The sequence below is a fragment of the Cyprinodon variegatus genome, unplaced genomic scaffold (assembly GCF_000732505.1).
Source record: "Cyprinodon variegatus isolate N-32 unplaced genomic scaffold, C_variegatus-1.0 Scaffold341, whole genome shotgun sequence".
Lineage (NCBI taxonomy): Eukaryota > Metazoa > Chordata > Actinopteri > Cyprinodontiformes > Cyprinodontidae > Cyprinodon > Cyprinodon variegatus.
Window position 1 is genome coordinate 556,101 of NW_015150794.1, and position 10,906 is coordinate 567,006.

At 41.1% G+C, this 10,906-nt stretch overlaps 1 protein-coding gene across 1 annotated transcript; it reads right to left on the reverse strand.

Moving 5' to 3' along the window:
* Positions 1-2,289: 2,289 nt before the first annotated feature.
* On the reverse strand, positions 2,290-10,379 carry cited1 (Cbp/p300-interacting transactivator, with Glu/Asp rich carboxy-terminal domain, 1). The gene is made up of 2 exons (XM_015385504.1): positions 10,223-10,379; positions 2,290-4,739 (listed from the first exon to the last, which is right to left on the reverse strand). Exon 2 carries the CDS (start codon positions 4,718-4,720, stop codon positions 4,142-4,144), a length of 579 nt encoding a protein of 192 aa, XP_015240990.1. The 5' UTR covers positions 4,721-4,739; positions 10,223-10,379; the 3' UTR covers positions 2,290-4,141.
* Positions 10,380-10,906: the final 527 nt, after the last annotated feature.

Here is a 10,906-nt window from a genome sequence, read left to right on the forward strand (position 1 = left end):
GGGAAAGTAGAAGTAAAATAAGTTCAGCATGGAGCTGAACTGTTACCTGATCCTTCTATATCTAAATTTATAAACAAGGGTGTGTTTTACTGTCAGATTTTAGAAATATTGTTTCTTAATATGATTTTTCTAACACACACAAATTGTAATTTCTACATAAGGTTGTTGTTTAAACTAGCCTGTAATGACTTCATTTGTGCACAACCCTTACCCTAACCCAAATCCTCACCTGGAAATTCCAACCACTCCCTTCTGATCTTATAAATCTTTAGAAGAGAAGGGATTGTACCAGACAGCAAAAACAAACAACCAACCACACAAAACTGTGAAACTCTAGGTCTGTCCATAACCAAAAAGCCAGTTTCATGGCTGCTACTCCTATTTCAGAGCTGTAACACCATCCCCTGGCCTCCACCGCAGTGTGTGGCTTTATTTCCATGCCTTTGTACGGCTGCAGATGCTCTCCGGTGTGCAAAGGCTCATGCAGGTGCGCTACTTTGTGTGCTTCTGAAGGACAGCCACAATGCTCGGATGACAGACGCGCTGACTTAAGGGTGAAAGTCCTTTGTTGTTGCCCTGCTTGTCTCCTCTTACAACAACAGATAACACGTTGGGTGGTTGGGGCCCATCCTGAATACGATTCTCTGAAGCAGCCACGTAAAACCCCTTTTGGATAAGTGGGAGGGTTCAGGTGTCAGTTTTTAATCTGCAGTACAGAAGCAGTAAAAAAAGGTGCAGCATACTGGAAAAGGTGAAACCTTTTTACATTTTGGCAAAACGACCAACGACCAGGAGGGAGACTTCAAGAATTAAAATCTGATAAGTGTGGCCCTTTAAATTCAATTGAATTGATTTTATTTATATAGCGCCAATTCACAACACATGTCATCTCAAGGCGCTTTACAGTTCACCAGATCATACAGTCAAATTGATTCAGAGTTTTCTGTCTAAGGAAAACCAGTTAAATGCATGAACTCATTGACTCGAAGGCAATCCCTCACACTAAGCATGCTTGTAGCGACAGTGGAGAGGAAAAACTCCCTTTTAACAGGAAGAAACCTCCAGCAGAACCAGGCTCAGTGTGAGCGTCCATCTACCGAGGCCGACTGGGGTTCAAGGAGACAGAAGCAGAGAGAAAAGGTGCAACTCTAAAAGGCGACCCCGTCCAGGATACCCCCAATACCCTTCAATGCAATGCCATAACAAGTCACAAGATCAAGTCCCCGAAGAGGAAAACTTGTGATAAATCTAGCAGCCCTGTAAAGGTTGCAAAGGTTCATTTGAGAACATTAGTGAACAAAAAGCGTTGGATCAAGCATTATGGAACACAGCCTCTGAGCAGCGAGTTCAATTTCACATCAATCCAGAGTGCTTTACAAGACATCAAAGTAAAACCAGAGATAAAGGGAAAAAAAAGACCCACTAAAAGAAGCAACTAAATTGAGCTACTAGAAGAATTAAGCACTTCAGAGGCCAATGGTGGCCCTGGAGAAATTCCAGAGAGCCAAAATTCCACCCTTCATAAATCTGGCCTCTTTATGCAGACCAGAGCTACTAAACTGTTTTTTTTTTTTTTTTTTTGGCCTAAATGTATCATATGAAGGAAATCTCCATATCATTCTGAACCCATCCTGTATACAGTAAGACATGGAGGTGGAAGCATCATGCTGTGGGCATCTCCCACTCTCATTGTGGAGAGTGAAGCTGGTCAGAATTGATGGGATGTTGTGGAGAAGCTGGACAAAGAGCAATCCTGGAAAAAAAAATATTCTGAGGCTGTAAAATAAAATCAACAAATGTATTTATTTTAATTTTTATTCAATTTCTTTTTGGGATTAATCAATAAAGTAGTTTTGAGCTGAATTTGTATAGACTTTTGCTGGGTCCACAGGTTCTCCTTCCATCAGGACACACACATCGAGCATGACATTCGAATACTTTAGATCAAATGTTCATGTCTATTTGAAAGACTCTGTCAAAGTCTGATTTGAACCCAATTGATAATATAAAGTGGTTTATTAATCCAATGTGAGTGAACTTTTGAAAAGAAAAGTGTGGAAACATCAGTCTCCAGATGTGCAACTCGATTAGCATCAAAAGGCGGTTCTCAGAGACTGAAAACAAAAGCATCTCTGCTTTAAAAAAAATAAAACCTTTAGAGCTGTCTTAGTCCCACACAGAATGCAAATAAAATGCTGTTTAGAGTTGTAACATAGAGAAATATAAAAATGTTTAAAGGGTCTGAATATTTTTGCAGTTCAGCAAGATAGACTCAAAACCTGAGCATCATACAGTTTAAACTTTATTTATGATCATATAAATACATGACCAATGAAAGAATAAACACCAGGGAGTTAAAATCACTAGTCTTTGCCTGATAAATATTGATTTAGGTGTTTCTGTCTACAGATGCGTTTATGAAGTATTTAAATCATATAACAGGGCTAACATGAAAACCACCATTAGACATCTTGTTTCACATGTATAAAAAGGTTTACATCATTTAAACCCAAGGCCTCCACGGCATAAACACACATTTTATTCAACTCTTTCAGGAAACAGTTTCTAAGGCTTCAGCTGAATACAGAGGAAACATCTCAGAGTCCCGGGTTCCTCCATAAAGATCATCCAAGGATGATCTTTATGTAAAGTTTGACCAGAAATATCTGCCATAAATTCTTGGTAAATTCTTTAATTTCTGTTGTTTTAAACAAATTAAAAAAGCAAAGAAAACACAGGGTACAGTAGGATTGATAGGTCTCCACATACATTGACAGCTTCTATCTGATTTGAGCTGCAGGAACTAGTCAGATCCACTGAAATCCCCTTTTCTTATCAGCTTGACGTTTCAGCGTCTATAGCCTGAGGGATCTGTACAGGCAAGTGATTCCACTCCTCTAAAATAGTGTAGGCAGCTGCCAGGATAAAACATTGCTGTAGGTTAAAACAAATGAAAGCGTTACGATATGAAACCAAATCAGGCAATCATCTTAGAAAATAAACGCCTTGATTTTCTATTATCAACCTAGACAGCAACATGACAGGCGGACTCTGAAGCATCCGCTCAGGGTCAAAAGGCGTGGAAACACAAGGCTGAAGAGGCGGAGCAGAGATCACTTCCTCTGCAGGAACATGTTGAGGTGAATTTGAGCTGATAAAGGCTGTTTAAAGTAGAGAATCAGTGCAGTTGAAGGTGCATCAATATAACTGGTTGGATTTTATGTCTAAAGATGACATATTTTGTGTTTGTATTGTTTTAGTTTGGCTAAGAGATGACCAAAAGGCCCCACTGGGTTAGGAAGGACTGTGCTCCTCAGCTAGACATATTTTAAGGCATTCATGTCACATGCTAAAGCTTCCGCGTTTCTTAATCTGAGTCATTATGCTTAGAAAACAGGGCGACTATAGAAGGTCTCCTTGTTTAAGACCCCTGATGGATATCAGCTGCTGTCTTAAGTAACAAGGACACGACTGCTTGATCTAAATTCAAACAAAAAAAGAAAGAGAAGTATGTGGAGATAACCAGTTCTCAGACAATCAGATCTTTGTGAGGCGAAAAAGGCTGAGGTCTCTTTCCCATGAGAGCGGAGGCTTAATATTGTCTATAAAGAAAACAGGAAGCGTAGTGTTTGCCGTCTTTTTTTTTTGGCTCTCCCATCAAGTCCTGGTCGGCTGTTTTCGGGTTCTTTATGCACCATCCCGGGTCCAACAGGTGCATCGTACTCGTCTTTATAGTGCGGCCTCCGAGAGAACGGCTAGTATGTCTCTTTGAACCCCTCTCACATCAGTCAGCTGGTTTTCATTGAGGCCCAGTGGTTCAGTGGTGGAGGAAAGACGAAATGCTCTTATTGAGCTTGAGGTTCTCTTAAGGGAAAACAGAACTTAGAGTGAGAACATCATAACATAAACAGACCCCATTACAAAACAAACTAAAGAAAGCCGTTTTGTAAAGTTTGCTGTCCGCAACATAATGTCCGTAAAAGTGAACCAAGAATGTGCCTTTAGTGTCTTCAACGCTCTCCTCGTATCCTCGTCTCGTTTATCAAGCAAGAAAGGGAGGGGAAAGAAAACGATTAGTGAGAGAAGACTTCTCTCTCTTTGATTTCTGTTAATTCCAAAGGTTTGGGATATAAGTTGCTGGTCAGCATCCGGCCGGAACGTCTGACATGAAGTCAAACTCGTTCTGTCCGAGCCAGAGCTCCGGCAGCTCATTGGCTCGGTCCAAACCCAGCTCGACCACCAAAGACATGAGTACCTCTTCGTCAACGGGGTCAAAGTCAATAATTCCACTTGCTCCAGATCCTTGGGACGCCATGCCGATCCCCATACCAATGCTCCCACTGCCGAGGCCTCCAGAGGGCCCCAAAAGAGGGCCGGCTGTGCCAAGTGGAGAGCCGCCGTAGCTCTTCTGAGCTCCACCGGGCGCCGAGTGGCCGTTGGAGATCCCCGAGGCGAGGTTCTGGTAGTGAGAGTTGAGCTTCTGCAGCTGCATGCTGGCTATGAGGTGCGGACCCGTCTGTAGACAGAAAGGCTGCTGTTTGGAGAGCGACGCAGACTGCAGAGACACCCCCGACGACGAGGCCGGACCGGCCGAAGGGGAGAAGGGCACGACTGAAGGCTTGGAGGAAGAGTAGTGGAGGAGGGAAGTGAGAGGAGAAGATGATGAGGAGAGGTCCTTCATCGCAGCGTAGGTGTTGCCAGGGCACAGGATTGAGGTCATCACCAGGAAAACCCGGAGCCTGCATGAGGAAGAGGAAGGATAAGGAAATATTGAACAGGAGCAAGAGGAAGAGATAAGCTGGATAGCAGAACAATCCTACTGATGGAAGAGGACATAACTGAAGATAGTCACAGCTGGTGATAAAGCATCTTTGTGGAAGATCTTTTTTCTGCTCAGACAAGCAGATAACTGACGCTTCAGATAAATGGCAACAATAGAAACCTTATTTCTATTCCTCTGCGGATCATCACTTCAGCAACATCCTCTCTGTGTCCATGTTCAGTATGATGACAACATCAAATTGTAAGGTTAGTATTGATTAATGTTTTGTGAGTCAAGAAAGCCATTAGTCTAAAAGTGGGCATAACATAATAATAATTGAACTTTATTGATCTCACTCTAGAGAAATTTACCTCTGCATTTCAACCATCCCCTTGGGGAGCAGTGGGCTGCCATTGTGCGGCGCCAAGGGAGTAGCGTGGAGTTAAGGGTTTTGCTCTGAGACCCAGAGTGGCAGTCTGAGGGAGTGGGACTCAAATTCAGAACCTCAGGGTTCCAAGTTGTATGCCCCAACTACTAGGCCACCACTCCCCCTGTCTGCCACTTCCCCCTTGCCCTTTTTGGGACAATTTTTCAGTTGTGCATGAAGTTTTAGCTTCATGGTGCATCCTGAGCCGTGTTCTATACAGAGGGGTAGCATACGATGGCCAGGAAGTGAAAACAACATCACATTTACCTGAGACACTTTTACAAGGTCGCCAAACAGTTCGGATCAACAGTATCTGGCTACCGTCAACTTCTTGGTCAGACTAGAGCTTCATGAGTTGTGTGGTGTTTTAAACTGTCCTCTTGGTTGGACCAGAATAATTGCTTAATTAGCCCACCTGATGAAAAAGTAATGATGTCGGCCTGTTTTCAACTTTAGCTGTATTCTGATGGGACTTCTACCAGCATAATATTTGTAATAATTGCTGTCTGTGTCTGTCTGAGATCGTCCGTGACGTTAATCTCGTGGAAATCTGTCATGTCGGTGATTTGTGTCGTAATAGTTCCTCCGCATATTACCGGCTATAATTTACTGAACACAGACATGAGCATGATGCACGACTCATGAACTATGACAAAGAACTTGATGGTAGCAGACGCTGTCAATGCAAACGGCAGATCCACTGTTTTGTCAAACTTATAAAAGTCTTTGGTAAATGTAATATTGTTTTGTACTTCTCAGCCAACATATTGACAAGACTCAACAACAGTAAGCTTTGGATGATTTTCCTAACTCCTTATTTTCATGGACAATAACTTGAGTCTCGTATCCAGTGGTTTCTGAAAAACCTTGTACCTCTTACTGACCCTATAAAACAATACCTAGAATATCCAATTAACTTCAAAATGCTTGTTTATCAGGAAACATGGCTGGTGCTAATCACACTGACTTTGTTAATCATTTCTCCATGATGGATTCTTTCTCCAATAAACAACTGCATTCAAATTAAAGGCTGGCTTTTTCATAAGACATTCAGGGTGAAATGAATTTTCTCCAAATGACAAGTTTAACTAATTTTATGACCTTTAAGCAGGATAGATCGATAAATATGCTGCTTTCTTATAGGCTTTCTAATTAAAAGAAAAACTCTGTTGACTGTTAACGACAGGTTTGCTCGTGTTCTTTGATCCCAGCGGGTCACAAGAGTCACATCTGTGTGGGAAACACGCAGCAAGGCGATCCTGGTGCCGGGACGGTCGTATGACTCTGAATTTGAGAATGACTCTAAGTGTGTGTGTGTGTGTGTGTGTGTGTGTCTGCTTTTCCTCCTGACCTATTGAACAGCAAATTAACCATGAAAAGGCCTGTGGGCACTGGCTGCTTGAGGGAGTGTTTATGGGACTCCATATGTAAGCTGTGTGAGGGGGGTGTAGATGGGTGGGTGAATGTAACTCCCAACACAACAGAGCCTTTGAGGATCTCAAGGAGAGCCTGGGTCACATGGGAGGGTAAATACATATGGGTCCTGAGAACGGACCATATGTCTGACTGCGTCTTAGAATGGGTGTGTGTAAAACTAAATGTTATTGCAGTGTGTGGAGGTAAAAAAGGCCTACTACACACACCACATGTGTGTTTGTGTGAGCATGCAACACCATCCTTGAGGCTCATATTTAAGTCCCTGAGCCGCTTTATATTACACTTAGTTCAAAAAGCATGTGTGCCTTAACATACACACACAGCATCATGTGGCTATCCTCCTAGTCAGACATCAGATTATAATGTTTTCCCGTCACACACACACACACACACACCCAGCCTCTCCTCTGGCTCTTATTCAGTAAGAACATAATTGCCACAGGCAGCCATGCAGCTGCACTCGAATGATAGCGTTAACACACAAACAAAGATCCCAAACAGCTGTCAATGGCATGTTTGTGCGTCTGTTCATTTTTCATTGGCTGATTACTGTCAGCGGCCAGGCGGCACATGGCGTCTCTGCCCAACAGCTTTCAGCCACATGAGTGCAGGGGACGCAAACATAAACAGCTGACCGAGCCCCCACTGATGTGGTTTTAATCAGACGTTTCAGACGAGGTGATCAAAGGTGGAATCAGGCGTTCAAATATCCAACTCGCCGATGGTAAGTTTTGTTGGATGGATGGAGAAAAAAGGGATTAAGGTGTATTTGTTCTCAAATCTGATTCTGAAATGTTTTGAATGAACAATCCAGGCCCTAAGCTTAATGCAAATAAGGCTTTGAAAACATTACAGCTCTGTTTAAATGACCTCATCTGTAGTCAGTTTGAATTTTAGACATTTTCTTTTAGCGGGATACATTTCATGTCGCCCCTCTTTTCTCTGCTTCTGATGAAACAAGCAAAGTCGGAGTCGTGTCTAGTCCATTTTCCTTGCATTGCAGTAAAAATGACATCTATAACCAAGGTCTTAAAAATGCAGAATTAAATGTCTTACTGCTTGTATTGTCATCCCTTTTTTCAGTTCTATCAAAATACAACCAGTTTTTTCTTAAAGCAGATGAAAAAATAAAAAAATTGGCTGCAAAATGCCACTTAGGCCAGTAGATGTCACAATTTAGCCTATTCAGAGGTTTGAACTTAAAAATAGAGATTTGTAATGAACGTAACAGATGTAACGCAAAACAGTTTCCTTTATGAAATAACCCAACAGCAACTTAGTGTTGGTGTAACAGTTTAGCATTTAGCTAAGCTAAATCTAAGGGTTTATATCTGGTAAACAAAACTTATTGAAATCCGCATATAGTCGATTTAATTAGACAAATGCTGGTCAGGAGTGATATAAAAATATTTATCTGTTTGTGAATTAAATTAGGCTTGATGGTGATAAAGGTGGGCTGCTCTGTGTGGGTATTGGGTAGCACTACTGCCTTGCAACAAGATGGTTCTGGGTTCGATTCCAGGCTCGGGGTCTTTCTGCATGGAGTTTGCATGTTCTCCCTGAGCATGCATGGGTTCTCTCTGGGTACTCCTGCTTCCACCCCTAGTTCAAAAACATGACTGTTGGCTTAATTGGCTTCTCTAAATTCTCCTTAGGTGTATGTGATTGGCTGTTTGTCCTGTTTGTCTCTGTGTTTCCCTGCGATGGATTGGTGACCTGTCCAGGGTGTACCCCGTAGACCTCACTTGGGATTAAGCGTGTTTGAAGATGGATGGATGGTAATAAAGGCTTGGGGTTCTCCAACGTGCCAACAGGGTTAGCAGTGTGCAATAACAAAAACCAAGCAAGGCTTCTTCCTCCACGAACAATGTGGCAGACTTGTGAATAACAAAAATGAAAAAGTAATCAAAAATGTTTAAAAGTAATCACTGGCTTATATCGTTTTATTTTTTGCGAACCAGGAAGAAGAGCTTCTCAGAAAACCAAGGGCTGGGTGTCGGTCACATCCTGACCCCGCAATGCTCATGCACCCACCTGCATTCAACGGTTTGTGTATGAATGGAGGACAAAGCAAGCGGGAGTTTCAGCAGAATTTAGGAAGGATGCTGCGCACAACAACTGGAGGAACGCCAGTGTTTGTTTGTTTTTGTTTTTTTCCTACTCGCAGCTGACCAGACTTCATGGTGTTCTTCCAGCACATTTTACGGGACTGTGAAATCTTGGTTTTACTGGATGAAATTATTTTATTGGCCGTCTGAGGCTGCTGTTTTGGCTGCAAACGGGTCTGCATCTGTCTTAATTATCTGCTAATTAAGGCAGACTCTCCCAGAAGGGATATAACGTCATATGGTGAACATTAACTACAGGCCTAAAACTCTAAAACACCAAGGACAACCCTGTCACTAAGTTTGCAATATTATGATTTTCCTTGAGGATATCCACACATTTGATCTTTTTTTTTCATTTTGTAAAGTTTTTGTGAGGCAAAGTTGTATTAGGCTCTAGTGAAAACGTGATATTGTAGTAAATTTGAAGAAAAGTGCAATCCCAAAAGCTAGAAGAAGCACCCTGGTTTGGTTTTGTTAGGAGACGGCGTTTTTTTGGCAAAGAAAACCAGTGAAAAAAACAACAGTTGCTTAGAAGTAGTTGCATCTTCTAGGCAGGAACATTTTCAGTTAAAGTCGCCTTTAATTAACGAGATTAGCAAAAATTTGAAGCACTAGTTGGCAGATATTTTCACTATTATACAAAATCTCTGCATGACTACCACTGATGTCACTTTCTTCACATTAACATTATTTAAAATCTTTTGACTTACATATGAAATTATCTTAAGATGACATAAAAAAAAATTTCACCTGGAGCTGTTTTGTTTTGGCCTTAATATATACAACTACAACAGTAGTAGGAGTTAACTTCCACTTTGATAATTAAAACAGATGGAAAGATTTTAATAAATATGTGAATGGAATAAAAAAAAAAGTAAGTCAAAGAGCTTTTCATGCAAAATATGATCAAATCAAAGCCGTTATCAAACACTGCACATCAATTCAGCACAGCATTGTGGTAGTTTTGGAAAACACACAAAGAGTTTGAGTGCAGACACTCAAACCGCCTACAACAAAAACAACAACAGGGGCTTCAGTTACACAGTTACAGACTGGAGAGCTAATTAAAACATCAGTGTGTCTCTCCTATTCACACACACACCATATGCCGCCCAGGACTGCTCACCCGTGGCTCTAATTGCCTCCATATTGAGGATGGTTAATAAGAGGCAAGTTTAGAACATGAACAACAGCCTGATTTTCACCTGTGGGGGTTTTATGGTTTCTGCTTATTTTACAGGGAACAAGCATTTTCCTGAACTTTTACTGCCAAAACATGATAAGGTGCTAAAAAATAAAAAACATGAGGAAAAAAAACAACAACAAAAAAACAATGTCCAATAATTTTACTCTAATAAGAAACTAATATGATGACATAAAATTGTTGGGAACTTTCCCTCTATACATTGCACACATTAACTGATCTGCTGCCAAACTACAGAAAAACAAATATAAATAATAAAAAACACACATCTGAGATGGACCTACCTGTGAGGAGTTTAAAAATCCCAGTCCAGATAGGGATAATGGTTCTACTGGGAATGGGAAAGTGTGAATTATTAGAGATGTTGAGCTCTGTCAGAGAGAGAGAAGCCTGTTCACAGACGGACTGCCAGAGGATCTGTCAGATCCTCAGAGAGCTGGTTGCTGAATAAAAAGCAGTTTGTGTCCCTTTCCTCCTCACTGAAAAGCCCAGTGTGTGTGTGTGTGTGGGTGTGTGTGTGTGTGTGTGTGTGCCATCCACAAAGCCAGGGCTGGAGTTTCACTGGATCAGGACTGAGGGCTCAGCAGCACAAACATTAAGAAAAGCAGGATGAAACTGTACCTGAAAACTGAGATATATAATAAAAGTCTCACAAGCAAATGAATATTTTCTGACTATATGTGAAATGAATAAAAATAAAACATTGCTCACTATGTGTGAACCATTATGTGCTGTATTTTTACACCAACGCTAATATCAGTGTTTAACTGTGATGCAGTATTTTTTGTTTTATATTGACTTTGATTTAATTTTATCTTAAGGCAGATTAAATCTTTTGTGTTTCGGTGCCTCTTCGTTTTTTCCCCTTTTTCAGCTAATTTTACAGTTTTTTTTTTTTTTTTTTTAATTGGTTTTATTGTTTGTATTTTATCTTTTTCTTCTTTATTATTTAAATAGCAATCTAAGAT

What these genes read in the sequence shown, in the direction of transcription:
- cited1 (XM_015385504.1), bottom strand. Translation starts at nt 4,720, where the DNA reads ATGACCTCAATCCTGTGCCCTGGCAACACCTACGCTGCGATGAAGGAC.